Source organism: Chanodichthys erythropterus, chromosome 14 (assembly GCF_024489055.1).
Source record: "Chanodichthys erythropterus isolate Z2021 chromosome 14, ASM2448905v1, whole genome shotgun sequence".
In the NCBI taxonomy this organism is placed as follows: Eukaryota; Metazoa; Chordata; class Actinopteri; order Cypriniformes; family Xenocyprididae; genus Chanodichthys; species Chanodichthys erythropterus.
Window position 1 is genome coordinate 32,395,357 of NC_090234.1, and position 16,889 is coordinate 32,412,245.

The window sequence follows — 16,889 nt, forward strand, 5'->3', positions numbered from 1 at the left end:
CCTAAGTTAGTAAAATAGATTCCCCAACCTGGTTTGCACCTGGTCACTTCATGCATTTTCTCTGATCGGATAGCGGTCCAATCATGAAAAGATCAGGTCTAAATGCCCTCCGAAAGGCATTTGAGACGGATTTAAATCCGATCGCTCAAATCACTTCAGGAGATGGTCTGGGACGTATTCCAGTCAAAACAGTTTCTGCATCAGTCTAAATGCATCTGGTTGTTGAAACCACATATTTAAATTTTACTTCTCCTAAAAATACTAAAACTGAAACATGTGAGAGTCAGATATGACAACACTATTGCATCACGCATCGCCGCAGATCTCTTCAGCAAGCTGACGCACAAACTGCTGCATATGAAAGTGAAAGTCAGTCGCAGACGCGTAACACACAATTATCTTCATTAAACGTAATGAGAACTTACCAGTGCTGTTGCTGATCTCTCCTATTGCGTTCTTTGATTCTGATGGTCAATAAAATGCAGTCCATATTTCTTGCTTTTGGTGACATGAACTCTATTAAATCTACATATATTACAGGAACTGAAGATCCGTTAACCTGCACTTAAACTTTTCACTTGCATTTTGTTTTCATATTAAGACTGATATCATGATGTATCATTATAGGATTGTCTAGCGATATATCCATTATCGCAGAATCGCAATATTATCGTTATCGTGAGCCATGTATTGTGATCGTATCGTATCATGAGGTACCCTCCGAATCCCACCCCTACTGTGTATAGTTAAGAAGTCATCTGAAATAAGGCTGGCCCATCAGTACTCTAGCAAAAAGAAGCAACCTTTGAAAAGTTGCTAAACACTTCTGGAGAGAAAAAATAAGCTAGACATTTTGAGATCTCGGGGAGAAGAGGTTGAAACAAACCATACTGATCTGATCCATAGGGAAAAACAGTTCACCCAGGCTAACAACCTCTGCGTCTGCAGCTTTCTGAGCAAATCATTTCATGATTCGGTGACTTTATACAAACGTTGCGAAGGAGCAAACATGAAAAGCAAGGGAGAGTCTTTTAAATTATAATTGTGGATTTCCCACAGGCTATTCGGAGGCTTTCCTCTGTGTAAATATCCTGAATGGAACCGCTTTGAAAAACAAAACAAAACACGCTGTTTTCCAAAAATAGCAATAAATAAATTGGGTAGCTCAATAAAAAGGTAGCAGTAACCTCAAAACAACCGCTTGTTGCAGAAACACTGCTGGAGGTGTGATGATGATGATGATAATGGTTACAACATTTAACATTCGGCTGTTTGCGTGTGCAACGGTGAAGACTTTGGGACCTCCTGTAGAGAAGACAATAAAGGAGTCCATCTCTCTGCCTACTGGAGGCATACAAATTTCAAACAATGCAAGACTTTTTTCCCCCCAAGATCAATAGGACCCTACTAACATTTGATTGCAGCTCTCTGGATGACCACACTTTTTTCACACACAGAATTTGCTGGAAAAAAAAAAACAGCACAAGGTGAATGACAGGGGGTTACAGAATGGCCATTAATACAGAGAGAGGAGCTGTGTTGTTCAGCAGTCACTCTTACATGTGATGGCTTATCTATGACTCTGGGAGCTGGAGGAAGAAAGACCTTTTTATTCCTGTATTGACGCAACGAGAATGAGCGATTCCAACATTACAGAGCACTTGGCAAAGATGTAACAAAGCAAACGTGGTGAGATTTAAGTGATGGATTGTCTTTTTCAAGGAATGAAGAACAAAAATCTGTATTTTTTCTTTCTGAATTGTATATATTAAAGTATAACATAATATAATAATATATTATTAATATATCCATATATCATATTATTCATATATACATAGTTATAAAATACTTAAAATATATAATAATATAATAAAAAATATAACAAGAATTTATAAAATATTTTAACAAAAAAAATCCTTTAAGCCAAATGAAGTATATCTGTATTTTATGGAAGCTTAAAAAAAACCCTTTAGCTATGTGTTTAAGATAAGAGCATGAATTTGAAATTACAGACATGAATATGTGCACTTATATGAGAATTTAAAGTATTAATTTGAAGTATGAATGTATTGGAAGAGACCAAAGTCAGCCAAGTTGACTCCATCAAGTAACAATGTGTGCGACAAAAGACACTAGAACCCATTATAATCACTAATTTTGTTGACAGGGAGCAGAGAGAGGACCCAAATGCAAAGGTACAGAAAACAAGGTTTATTCTGTTCAATTAATAACTCAGGCAGTCTGCCGTCCTATGGCAGAAAGGAAGATGCAGAACGCAGAACTGGCGTTCTATTTATGATGAACTCCAAGCACTTGCGCTACTTCTCACTGGAAGGACAAATGGATTTGCAACACTCGCTTTGTCATGTTCAGTGTAGACTGCTTCTAGCTGTTGCGTTGTGGTGTGAAGCGACGTGTCAACGGTGGTGTCCGGTGTAAACATGGTGTAAAACTTTTTCTTGAATAAACATCCTTATATCAACCTATAAAACCATCATATTTTAAACTTCATTTTGCTACAGTAACTTGAATCGGCCATACATATCCATTGTGTATGTAAGCTTTTTAACAGTCACTCACACACTTGAGCACTGCCTCAATTTAAAGTAAACCTCAATCTGTCATTAGGAAACTTAAACCACACTGAATATAACATTTTTGGACGTGCATGTCCATCAGTAACAGAGAATCTGAGCTAAGTGGCCCCCATTGGGCTTTCCTTAGCTTTGCGGTAAGTGCTACAATGGTACGTGAAAGCATCAGTACTTCAGTGTATTGATGTTCTAAGTGCAGCTATAACAAAACACTGGATTCAAGCAAATAATAAGAGTGTGCGTTTATAGGCCCTAAACACAGAATGGGTTTTATAGAGTTTGGAGAGGATTCGTCACAGATGGCTGGCAGCTGGCACGGTGGCCTTAAGGTGCTACAAACACAAAATATTCCACAGATGACGGTTTAGTTTGCCCCAGCTGATGTCTAGACAACACAAAATGATCAGGTTTTGAGATGTGCCAATAGCAGTACAGCATTTCATAAAGATTCATGTATATAGCTGCACAGATACTACAAATGCTAGTGGCACTTTTTTCGCTTTTTCACCACCTGTTATACATAATACAGTAGAGATAGGATTGGGGGCTGTTTCACTGGCTAAAAGTATTTGTCACTGTTTTGGAGAAGAGGGTGTTTGTGTGTGACTGCAAATAAACCAAAGGGAGGCAATGTTCACTGAGTTGCTTTTTTACTGCATTCAAAGAGGAAGAGACTTTTAAAAGGTGATACACTGAAAAAAGAGTTAGCATTTTAATCACTGAGTCTCATGGGTTTTACAGTAGATTCTGAAATACCAGCATGAGTGTGTTCTCTCCCACATAGGAGGAAGACAGATGGGAGGTGGGCAGAGTGTTTGCCGAGACTGTGAAACTCAGGAGAGATGAGACAGAGGTTTAGCAGTGGACTGAGATAACACAAAGCCCTGGGCAAAGAGCACTTTCTCACATGCAAAGAAATTCTCTCTCTTCAGAGAATTCACGCTGAAACTATACAGCTATGTTTCCATGCTTTACACACACCCTCACTGTGAAGGAAGCACTGTACAATGAATCCATCTGTCTAATTTGCTCAAAGTCAAGGGAGACTCGCAGACTCTAATCTCAGAACTGTACTGATGCTCAAAGCGCCACACTTTTAATATTTCAGTGCAGACTTGGTACCGAAGTTGGTTCTTTTGACAACTCTACCACAAACATTCAAAAAAGGGTGGTTACTTCATTAATTTACTAATTTAGTCTATTTAGGTTTGTGTGGTACTCCTGTCCTTATTTAGACAAGCTTGATCTGTTGCCAAAATGGAACATTTTAAAGTCCAGTCTAAATCAGTGAGTGTGATCTAAAAAGAATGAAGGTATGAAAAAAGGTGTGACAATCTTCTAAACAAAAGTCAGCAGGCCTACCCACTAGGGCTGCCCCCTAATAGTCGACAATAAGAGGCTTAGTTGACCAAAATTGATATTAGTCAGTTAGAAAAAAACAAAAATCCACAGAAAGTGGTGAAATCATACAGTCTGTAACGGACAGATCGTTAACGGCCAAAAATTCACCTAATTCATCAACCTCAAATATGGCTTATCATTTGAAAAACCTAAGTAGTAGCAACTTTACAAGTCCGCTCGCTCTAACGTTAACCTAGATAAAAGTTTGGCGCATATCCAAGTGTTTGTGTGGAGAGTGCGGTTACAGCATGACATGGAGGCGCCGGTGCGATCACTTGCATTTAACTTAAAATACTCTGTCATTTTTGGTCATACAGATAAGAATAATCCAACATTCAAAACTGTAAATGGTTTTCTTTTATTTCTGTAAACTCACAAAAACAACAAAACGTTTTTCTTTTGTAAAATAATGAAAACAAACAGGATACGCTTTCTGCCATCTCGGTCTCAAGTGAACTTGAGCACGTCACAAAAATAAACCAAAACCCAGCATACTTGCCTCACAGACATGAGAAATATATCTATGGTAAGTTTGAAATGTCTACTTTTAAATGCACTGATTTAAATCTAAAACAAATATTTTCAGATTAAGTAATATGAAACATGCATATTGGTGCGTCCACTACTGTGGAGATGACGAGTTAGCATCGTCGACTTCATCTCTGCACTAGTTCATCAATAGTTTATCAATAAATTATTAAAATGTTTAGACAGTCTCCTTTCGTTTTTTCACACCACATTCATAATCATGTTTGCCGGTGCGATGCTGCAAGCTTTATGCGTGCGTTTGAGCACTGATTAGGCTATAGGGCTGGGTACCGAACTTGATACTTTTTAGGTACCGATCGAACTGCCTCGATACTACCGAGTATCGAAAAGTGTCTTGTCATTCGGTACCAAATTTCGGTTCCCTCAGAATGGAGCCGAGGAGAGGGGCGGAGAAATGCTTTCGCTGTCTCGTTGAGGAGCAAGTAACGTTGCGCTACATTGTTATTTATATCTAAATATATAAAACTATACGCGCGCGAGAGAAACCCTATGTGAGAGAGGGCGATTGAATCAACGGTTTCGTTTTCAGTTTATCTCCGAATGGACGGGTGAGAAACGGCTGTTTATGTGAGCAGCCGGTTCACTACAGATACTGTTAACAGAAAACAAAAGTGTAGCACTGCCTGCAGAAACAGCGGAACGCGCAATGTTTTTTGTAGTCTAAGGTACAACACACAGCAGCTTTACATCAGCGTTCGTCCCTCAAGTCTATGGAAACACGCGACCGGTTCATGACAGGCTCGTTCACCTGCACGAGCACAGGCTCTGCCTCTGGCTCCAGAACGCGAACAATTCTGCTGAAAAAGAGGTATCAGCGTCCTCCTGATACTGCGGATAATTTGCGGGTCGGGCCAAGTAATAAAAAAAAAAAATAAATAACATTCAAATTAATTGCGGGTGGATGAGAGATGAATCATTAATGTGTTGATTTTAATAAAGACACAGAACTCTTATTTCACGGTAAGACGCAACAAACTTGCGTCACTCTTACTTCCACTTTGATCTTGTTAATAATAATTAATTTTTTGAAGAACAGTTGCTGAGTGATTTAAAAAAGAGCCTCACATACTTAATTTTTGCATTGAAAACTAAACTTTATTAAAACTATTTGCACTGATTTATTGTGCTGGGTAAATTTTTTTAATTTTTGCTTTTTTTATTCCCCGCAGTGGCTCAGGAGATGAGTCTTTGAGTATGAAAAAAGTCAACAAAGTTAAAATATAAAACCAAAGATTTTTTTGAGGTTATGTAATCTTGTTTAAACATATTTTATAAAACTGGTACCGAAAAAGGTATCGTTTAGGTATCGGTATCGAAGTCAAGGTATCGGTATCGTCTCGGTATCGAAAATTTTTGAACGATACCCAGCCCTATTAGGCTATGTATTATATAGGTTATTAAAGGCTCATTATATGGTTTATTAATATAAAAGCATGATTAGTCAACTAATCGCTTAAACGAATGACTACTAGTCGACTATAAAAATCTTTAGTGGAGGGCAGCCTTACTATCCACTCTCTCAGCAAAACACACATGCTACCCACTCATGGTATTATGTATATATGTTACAGCCAAGCAGCACATCTATTTTCACATCAACAAATCAAAGCTAATTCCACAGTAAATTTCAGACAGCTGTATTAGTTACTGTAAACTGGTGAGCTGGTGGCCTAGATTATTTATTCTGCATAAGAACAGGATTTCTTATCCAAAGGTCCTGATTAGTGAATGGCTAATCAAATCAACACAAACACAGACATTCAGTTTGGTTCATTTCCAGCCGTTAGAATAAGAATTCAATGATTATTCATGAGAAAAAAAACTGAATACGTATTTTGAGCTCTGGAAAGGTCATGAATTCTCCACACAATCATCACCTAAAGAGGAAAACAACTAAAGACGATAACAGAGATTATGCATTTTTTACCTTCTGTGCTGAGGCCAGGGCTGGAGGTGAATTTGGCCACATCCACAATCTTCACTGCAAACTGTTGACCCGTCTCCCTGTTGATGCATCTTCTTACCACGCTAAACGGCCCCCTGGAAAGGAAACAAACAGGTAAATTAGAGTCCCGCACATGTTGGGTTTTTCGATGAAATCAATTTCAAGACAGGATTAGCAATGGCCAAAATAATCCTGATATATGATGCTATTTAATGATGGTAAATGAGATGTACACATCTTTTAAATCGCTGAAATAAGCTCTTATTTAATCCACATACTCAAAATTACAAATAAATTAAAATAAAATAATAGAGTATATTATCTATTGCCAAGGCTGTCTTTACACACTAGAAGTGACATAACGGGGGAACTGCTATTTCTGTAAATCGGCCAAACCGGTTGCCAATGATGATGATCCAAAAAAGTTAATTTAAATGTTGGTTGGTTATTCAGTCTGAGTATATGGCTGGTGATTGTATCATTTATACACAGATGTTAGCAGCAATAAACCTATTCTGTGAGTGAGCTAATGACAGTAATTGTCAGTAAAAATCAGTGCAGCTTCAAAGGGCTTTAAATAAACCAGACAAGGAATAAGGGTCTTATCTAGCGAAACGATCGGATATTTTTGAAAAAAAATTAAATGTATATGCTATATATAAAAAAATGATTGCCTTCCAAGTGCTTCCACCAAAACCGCACTTTCGCATTCTTCAAAAAGCTTACGCTGTATGTCCTTCACCTTCCCTATTCTACTTACAGAAAAAAACTGAACTGGCGCTGTGTTCGTTCTGTAAGTAGAATGCCAAAGTGTGGTTTTGGCGGAAGCACTTGTAAAGTGAATATTTGTTTATATAAAGTATATACATTTGCATTTTTTTCAAAATCGACCAATCGTTTCGCTAGATAAGACCCTTATTCCTCGTCTGGTATCGTTTAAAGCCCTTTGAAGCTGCACTGAAACTATAATTTTGACCTTCAACCGTTTGGAGGCCATTGAAGTCCATTATAAGGAGAAAAATCCTGGAATGTTTTCATCAAAAACCTTCATTTCTTTTCAACTGAAGAAAGAAATTAAGTAAATTATCGTGAAAATTTAATTTGAAAGTAAACTAATCCTTTAAATGGTGCGATTGCACAGCCATAATCCATTCAACAAAAAAATATTCACACTGACAGCGATTCGTAGAAACAAAGTGCCTGGAAGTCATACGTTTTCAGTCAGTTTGAGGTGGCATTAATTGTTGACAATGCAATAAATAAATAAATAAATCAACATTATGCAAATAAGCATAGAACTGTAATGAAGCTGACAGTTATTACAGCTGATATATTCCTCATATGGAAACTTTTTTGGGGAAGGAGTGAGATTTTCAGATTCAGCACTGTCATTATTGAGCCATACTTTATGTGGCTCAATAGCTACAAGTTGAGCGGCTGAAGTGAGAAGCTTGCCCTCTTTCTAGGAATGAAGAAATGCTCACAGCAGCGATGAGAATGATGGGAATGCTCTGTGCGGGCTGAGCATTTGAGGAACAATGGGGAGTAGAGGGGATGGGGAGAGGTTGGCTTTCCGTGAAGAGCTGTGATCAGATTTCCCAAAGCCTTTAACCCTCCTCAGCATGAGCTCAGAGTGTTTCTGCAGGCCTGAGGAGAGATGGCAGCAGAGAGACCTCTGTACCAAGTTTTGCTTCTGTTTGTGTGCAGTGGGTTGACTGCCAACAGGCTTTAAAAAATGCTAAACAAAATCAGAAAAAAAAGAAAGAAAAAAAAAAAAAAAAAAAAAAAAAACTTTGGTCAACACAGGAGTCACTTTATCTAAGTTTAAATATTCTTAGGACTTAGCTTCAAGCTTGTCAGATCAGATCTCCTCTCTTGTAGTAAAAAAAAAAAAAAAAAAATCTTCTACAGTGAGGGAAAATATGCTGGTGTGATATTTACCTACAATACACTAAGCTCAGCATGGCCACATTTTCAAACTTGACATTTATTCTCTATATTACTGCCGGCAAGTCTGTAAGAATTTTCACCCTCCTCCTCAGGTACGCGAGTTACATTTCATTACAGACGACCCAGTTTACTCTGACCTACAGATATCCAGACAGATGTAAAAATAGACAGACTTTATGAAATATGTGTTGTCAGAACCTCTCTGTACAGTTCCTAGGTCAGTGCTCCAGAGAGAACACTTTCTGGCTGAATGCTGTCTTCCTGTCATCTGAGTTCTCTGGCTGAACTGTTAACAAACTGCAGGTGCATTGAACGTGTGGACGACAACGTGTTTGGAGAGGAGCAGTGCTAGACTGTAGCTGCGTTCGAAAGCTGAAAAATACTGCCTTTGGATGATGCATTCCAAGGTAGGAAAGCATCAATGCCCAATAAATATAAATAAATAAAATATAAATAAATATGGCGTCTGAAAGTTGCAGTTGGTGTTCAGTTTCTGAGAAAATGTACATTTTTGACCAACGTTTTCCACTTTTGTGTTATTTTATGTTATTTCTAACAAAAACTAGAAATTTTGGCTACCGAAATTTTTTGTCCGAAACGGCTAGATCAGTGACCGAAAGACTTTTAATTAGAGCTTCTCCAATGGCACGTTTTCATTGTGTTCAGTGTCTATTTCATGCACAGAACATGGATAAGCTTCAACAGTTAAATACATATGTCAGCTGAGCTGTGTAGACACTAGATCTGGATTGACAATATTAATTTCTCATTTTTAATTGGTAATGATATGGTTTTTAAAATCTAAAATCTTTTAGTCTGTGCTGTTTTCTGTTGATGTGTGAACAAAACTTCACAAAACATTTGTAGCGCGTCTGCCCTCCGACAATCGCAAAAAGCTTTGTCCTTTGCTTCATATTAAAAGTAACAAAAGTCTCAACTTTCAAACTTATTACTAAATTCAAACAATGAACGTAGTTTTGGTGCTCTTTAATACAGTGTGACCGATCGCTGTAGCTGACTCAGATCAAACGGCAGCACAGATCAAGCACAAGTGAACCAATCATCTTATCCACTCTTTACAACTACAAACCCGATTCCAAAAAAGTTGGGACACTGTACAAATTGTGAATAAAAAAGGAATGCAATAATTAACAAATCTCATAAACTTATATTTTATTCATGATAGAATATAGATAACATATCAAATGTTGAAAGTGAGACATTTTGAAATGTCTTGCCAAATATTGGCTCATTTTGGATTTCATGAGAGCTACACATTCCAAAAAAGTTGGGACAGGTAGCAATAAGTGGAAAAGTAAAATGTACATATAAGGAACAGCTGGAGGACCAATTTGCAACTTATTAGGTCAATTGGCAACATGATTGGGTATAAAAAAGAGCCTCTCAGAGTGGCAGTGTCTCTAAGAAGTCAAGATGGGCAGAGGATCACCAATTCCCCCGATGCTGTTGCGAAAAATAGTGGAGCAATATCAGAAAGGAGTTTCTCAGAGAAAAATTGCAAAGAGTTTGAAGTTATCATCATCTATAGAGCATAATATCATCCAAAGATTCAGAGAATCTGGAACAATCTCTGTGCGTAAGGGTCAAGGCCGGAAAACCATACTGGATGCCCGTGATCTTCGGGCCCTTAGACAGCACTGCATCACATACAGGAATGATACTGTAATGGAAATTACAATATGGGCTCAGGAATACTTCTGGAAAACATTATTAGTGAACACAATCCAACGTGCCATTCACCGTTGCCAGCTAAAACTCTATAGGTCAAAAAAGAAGCCATATCTAAACATGCTCCAGAAGCGCAGGCATTTTCTCTGGGCCAAGGCTCATTTAAAATGGACTGTGGCAAAGTGTAAAAACTGTTCTGTGGTCAGACGAATCAAAATTTGAAGTTCTTTTTGGAAAACTGGGACGCCATGTCATCCGGACTAAAGAGGACAAGGACAACCCAAGTTGTAATCAGCGCTCAATTCAGAAGCCTGCATCTCTGATGGTATGGGGTTGCATGAGTGCGTGTGGCATGGGCAGCTTACGCATCTGGAAAGGCACCATCAATGCTGAAAGGTATATCCAAGTTCTAGAACAACATATGCTCCCATCCAGACATCACCTCTTTCAGGGAAGACCTTGCATTTTCCAACATGACAATGCCAGACCACATACTGCATCAATTACAACATCATGGCTGCGTAGAAGAAGGATCCGGGTAATGAAATGGCCAGCCTACAGTCCAGATCTTTCACCCATAGAAAACATTTGGCGCATCATAAAGAGGAAGATGCGACAAAGAAGACCTAAAACAGTTGAGCAACTAGAAGCCTGATTTGGCAAGAATGTGACAACATTCCTATTCCTAAACTTGAGCAACTTGTCTCCTCAGTCCCCAGTCGTTTGCAGACTGTTATAAAAAGAAGAGGGGATGCCACATAAGATGTGTTGATGCCATAAAATTTAAAATCAACTTATTTTTCCCTTAAAATCATAAATTGTCTCAGTTTAAACATTTGATATGTCATCTATGTTGTATTCTGAATAAAATATTGAAATTTGAAACTTCCACATCATTGAATTCTGTTTTTATTCACAATTTGTACAGTGTCCCAAACTTTTTTGGAATCGGGTTTGTAGTTAGCCTATAGCATGGAATAAACATGGATGAACAAAGGTGCATGTTGAAAGCTACATTACAACTTGCCGAAATGTTTTACTCTCATGTAAATGCTCTCATTTCTCATGTCATCACTCAATCTGAAAGTTATTACAGTTTATTGTAGTTTAAATGTTTAGATTTCACCAACAAACAATTATGTTATTAAAAGATGATATAAAAACTGCCTTATGTGTAATTTAAATGTTTGTACAGCTCAGTTTCAGCTATTTGAGTGTTGAGTTTTAACCATGTTTTCTGGCCATGTGCATCCTGAATTTTCAGTTTCGGCCCAGAATTTTCATTTCGCTGCATCTAGTGTTGTCAAAAGTACCAGTACTTCGGTACCAAGTCGGTACTGAAATTATGAAAATATGACGATACCAGCATTTTTGTAGTACCGGTAGTACCGAGAATCCGGGTATATTCAGTACCCACTGATAGGGCTGTGCCAGTATTTACGTGAATATGACACGAGTGAAGCACAAAGCTTTGTTTACAGAAGAAATAATAGGTTAGCAATTAAATGTGACTTCGCAGCCATGGAAATATTTTGGTCAATGCCAAATGAGAGAGGTATGCGAGGCTATTAGGCTATTTGCATTCTAGAAAAAACACTGTAGGACAGAAACCTTTTTGCTTGCACGTCAATTTCTATTTAACAAAGTTTGTGCTCGTTATTACACTTTCTAAGGCGCGTCAAGTTTATTTGTATTGCGCCTTTCACACACCAGTGATTTTTACTTTCGTTTTCTCTGGCAGCGCTAAATCAAACATTGCCTGAATGTCTTGCCCCTGCGGAGGATAAAACACGCTCTTTAGACCTTTTACAACAAGTGTCAGTTGTTTGTAACATCAGGAGAAAACATGAAGGTATTATTAAAGAGAAATGGTCTCTTTCCTGCTCGTGTCCTCATCCCTCTCAAAGCGCAAAGCAGTCTATATCAAAGTAATAACAGGACTTTGGCTATGACGCGTCTTTGTGTGGAAATAAAAAACGAATGCTTTTTGAAATAATATCTAACTTTCTTATTATTTAGGTTACCATTATTTACCGATATTTATTTCATGGTTTTACAGGCTGTAGTGTGTTGTTTCACTGACGGAATAGCTAAAATAAACACACACGTCTGTTACCCCTGTTGAAAAAACGAGCATATGCTGGTAAAGTAGGTTTTGAAGCTGGTATGCTGGTTTGAGCTGGTTTATGCTGGGTCCAGGACCAGTTTAGGACCAGCATTTGACCAACATACAGCTTCAAAACCTACTTTACCAGCATATGCTGTTTTTTCCAACAGTACACAATGGATGTTTGAGCATTTTTTTTTTCTTTTCCAAAATGTTTTTAATTGAGGTAGCCTATATATACACACAAACATACACACTCCAAAATATATTTAATGTTTTTAAAATAGGCTATATAAAATAGTAAAATAGTTCCAATAGATTTTCCTGTGGTACCGAAAATGGTACAGAGAGCCGTAAAATTTTCATGGTATCGGTACCGACTACTGGAATTTTGGTACTGTGACAACACTAGCATCCCTAGAAATGACTATTAATTGTTTGCCTAGTTATTACCAAAGCTCTCTCTATTTTGTTGTAGATCATTTAACTGTTAGGCTTCCTCAGAAGGCTGTCTGAAATCAGTTTTATGAGGTGCCTTAGTGTGCAAACGCTGCTTGGTAAGTCATTGTCTGCTAAGGCAGCGAGGCAACAAGTATCTACTATAACTATGCTATAACTATCCAATGCCAAAAGTGGCAAATCTGAGTAAAAACTGGCTTTGATGCAACAATTTTTCTACCTCCAGAAGGAGATGGAGATGGTTCATAAATATATGTGTGCATGTCATTTTTATAAATGTAACTGGTAACATGAACTAATAATGAACTGTACTTATACAGCATTTATTCATCTTTGTTAATGTTAATTTCATCATTACATCATTACTAATACATTATTAAAATCTTGTTAACATTAGTTAATGCACTGTGAACTAACATGAACAAACAATGAACAACTGTATTTACATTAACGTTAACAAAGATTAGTAAATACAGTCAACAAATGTATTGCTCATGATTAGTTCATGTTAGTTAATACCTTAACTTATATTTAACTAATGAACCTTATGGTTAAAAATAGTCTCGTTTGTTTGTGCTTCGTTTGTGCTGGTTTGTGCTGGTGAAATTTTCGTTTGTGCTGCTTTCGATTTTAAAATATTAGACTTTGAATTATAGGCGATGACGTCACCAGCCCCCCAACAAGCTCCAAATTCACCCCAAATAGATTCTATCATTTGTGCTTCGTTTGTGCTGGTTTGTGCCGGTAAAAGTTTCGTTTGTGCTGCTTTCGATTTTAAAATATTAAACTTTGAATTATAGGCGATGACATCACTCAGCCCCCCACATGCTCCAAATTCACCCCAAAATAGTCTCGTTTGTTTGTGCTTCGTTTGTGCTGGTGAAATTTTCGTTTGGACTGCTTCGGTTTTTAATATATTAAAAGAATTGGCTATTCATTCTCAGGTCACTCAGCCCCCATATGCTCGAAATTTGCCCAAAGTAGTCTCAAACGTTTGTGCTTCGTTTGTGCTGCTTCCATTTTTTATTTTAGATATGTTTATTAAAATAATATTTATAAAATCTCAGGTCACTCAGCCCCCCACATGCTCCAAATTCACCACAAACAGTCGCAATCGTTTGTGCCGATAAAAGTTTCATTTGTGCTGCCTCGCTTTATAAATATTAGACATTGATTGCATTGAATTGAATGACACTGAACGGCTGCAAATGCAAATCGCATAAGAGCATATTATAGTGACTATTAGGCTATATACCAAAGCATATACTTTAACAGAAATAGGAGCAATGTGATTTCAAATTAAGTCTCTGTTTGCTTTCTTTCTTTTCAGTGACAAGCGCGTGTCAGAAACGGAAAGTTGAATTGCGTTTCAGGGCGCCACTCATGCGAAACAAATATTAAAGAATAATCACATTTTTACCCATGAATAAAATTACGAAAAATCTAGCTTTATTTTTCATTTTTCCGTTTTTTTACAAACACAAACACACAAACACAAAATCAAACTCTTTCTTATTTCTTTTTAAGTAAAAAATCAAATCAGCCTATACCATGGCGCACGGATGACGGACCCGGACCCCAATTAAACATCCAATATTGTTATTTCATTATTTCTTTACAAAACCAAAACGAAAAAAAAAACAAATATAGAATTATCATCAATTAATTATGTAATCATGATCAATTATCCTTCAGGAAACACAATATTATATAAACCTTTCAACAACGTTGTAGGCCTACTTGTATTTGTATTTATTATTAAAGCACGTTTCAATACAACCGAAGTTGTCCAAAGGGCTGTACATTAAAATGGAGAAAATACAAGGCACAATTAATATAAAGCATACAAAACATAAAACACATACACATCTAGGAATCAATCACTCATCAGAGAGCACAATACTTCTCTTGTCCGCGGAGGCGCCTGCGCAATCCCTTCCATTGTTTTCTGATATTTTAGGTTTTACTAATGAAACACAAATTATGTTATTATTTATAAAAATAAAAAACAAACAAAAAAAAAATGCTTGTAATAACGAGTGAAACATCATAACGAGTTGCATCATTAGGTTTTACTTAGGCCTTTTAAGAATAAAATAGATACAAATAAATAAAAATTTCCTCAATGTTGTTTTAGACCACATAAAGCCATAATGAGTATTTTAGGGGCCACCCACACATTCGAAACGAATTTTAAAGCATAAACTAATTTGTTTAACCCATAAACCAAAAATACAACAAAAAAACTCTTAAAGCTCATTTTCTTTGTCTTATTGGCCTATAGGCTTAATTATTATTATTTATTTTTTTGTCTTTGTTTATTTTCAAGTAAAATCTACAAATCTAAAAAATGTATTTGTTTCTTCGATTTGGTTTAGTTAGACAGTTAAATAAGTCGTTTTTTCTCGACATAGGGTAATTAATTGAAGGAATTACACGGACTGATGCAGCTTTTTTGATGCAACAACTTTCCGTTTCTGACACGCGCTTGTCACTGAAAAGAAAGAAAGCAAACAGAGACTTAATTTGAAATCACATTGCTCCTATTTCTGTTAAAGTATATGCTTTGGTATATAGCCTAATAGTCACTATAATATGCTCTTATGCGATTTGCATTTGCAGCCGTTCAGTGTCATTCAATTCAATGCAATCAATGTCTGATATTTATAAAGCGAGGCAGCACAAATGAAACTTTTATCGGCACAAACGATTGCGACTGTTTGTGGTGAATTTGGAGCATGTGGGGGGCTGAGTGACCTTAGATTTTATAAATATGATTTTAATAAACATAGGCTATCTAAAATAAAAAATGGAAGCAGCACAAACGAAGCACAAACGTTTGAGACTACTTTGGGCAAATTTCGAGCATATGGGGGCTGAGTGACCTGAGAATGAATAGCCAATTCTTTTAATATATTAAAAACCGAAGCAGTCCAAACGAAAATTTCACCAGCACAAACGAAGCACAAACAAACAAGACTATTTTGGGGTGAATTTGGAGCATGTGGGGGGCTGAGTGACGTCATCGCCTATAATTCAAAGTTTAATATTTTAAAATCGAAAGCAGCACAAACGAAACTTTTACCGGCACAAACCAGCACAAACGAAGCACAAATGATTGAAACTATTTGGGGTGAATTTGGAGCTTGTTGGGGGGCTGGTGACGTCATCGCCTATAATTCAAAGTCTAATATTTTAAAATCGAAAGCAGCACAAACGAAACTTTTACCGGCATAAACCAGCACAAACGAAGCACAAACGTTTGAGACTATTTTCGGTGAATTTGGAACATGTGGGGGGGCTGGGTGACCTCAGAATGACCTATAAATATTCTTTTAATATCTAAAAAACCAAAGCAGCACAAACAAAAATTTTACGGCACAAACCAGCACAAACAGAGCACAAACGATTGAGACTATTTTGCCGACGTTTTGCGTTGGGTGGGGGGCCAACTTCACGCAGGTTTTAAAAAGCACACAAACACACAGGCTGTGTTGGGGAGTTTTGTCCTATAAGTCATGAGTAAATGAGTTTTTAAAGGTTGACTAAAGCAATAAGCTACAAGGTTAAAAGGTCTTGTTTGGCATGTCACACTGAATGGGAAAACCATCAGTCTCACATTACATGTGAGATTTTGAAATGGACATAGACAATGAATTAGCCGTCAAAAAGCCAGTAAAATCAGGGAGCTGGGCAAAAACCAGTGTGTGTTGTATGACCTTTAAATGATAAAAGAACATGGTTTTAAGGTGTTAACATGACCTTACACATTGTCATATTATTATAAGCATAATTGGTTTAAGACTGTGCATGTAAACACACGTAAGGAAAATCTAATCTAATCGGATATCCTTATACCAGTCTGCTGACCTTCAAGACTCTGAAAAAACAAGCAGATGCTTCTTAATAAATAATGCAATCTGCATTTAAAACAAAGTCTATTCTGATTCAGCTATAAAATTGCAATGCTGGCAAACTGGAGAAGAATGCAAATTGAAGAGGTGGTTGAGAGCTTATTATTATCACTATATCTTGCTAATACGGGTGTGAGAGGGGCTGTGTTTTCCCCAACACAAACTGCAGGAGCAGATGGCATGAAGCGCAAAGCCGCTTACTGGCAGATAGCCGAGGAGCGGCCACGCGTGGCTCAGAGCTGGACTTGGCCAGGCTAAACTGCTGGAACTGTGGATACAGT

At 37.2% G+C, this 16,889-nt stretch overlaps 1 protein-coding gene across 15 annotated transcripts in view; it reads right to left on the reverse strand.

Moving 5' to 3' along the window:
- Positions 1 to 16,889, reverse strand: part of caska (calcium/calmodulin-dependent serine protein kinase a) — a 183,786-nt gene that overhangs the window by 76,114 nt on the left and 90,783 nt on the right. For all 15 annotated transcript variants that reach the window (XM_067410303.1, XM_067410301.1, XM_067410293.1 and 12 more), the window contains exon 2: positions 6,472 to 6,584. In XM_067410303.1, coding sequence (XP_067266404.1) covers positions 6,472 to 6,584 — 113 coding nt within the window. The remainder of the gene's footprint in view (positions 1 to 6,471; positions 6,585 to 16,889) is intronic.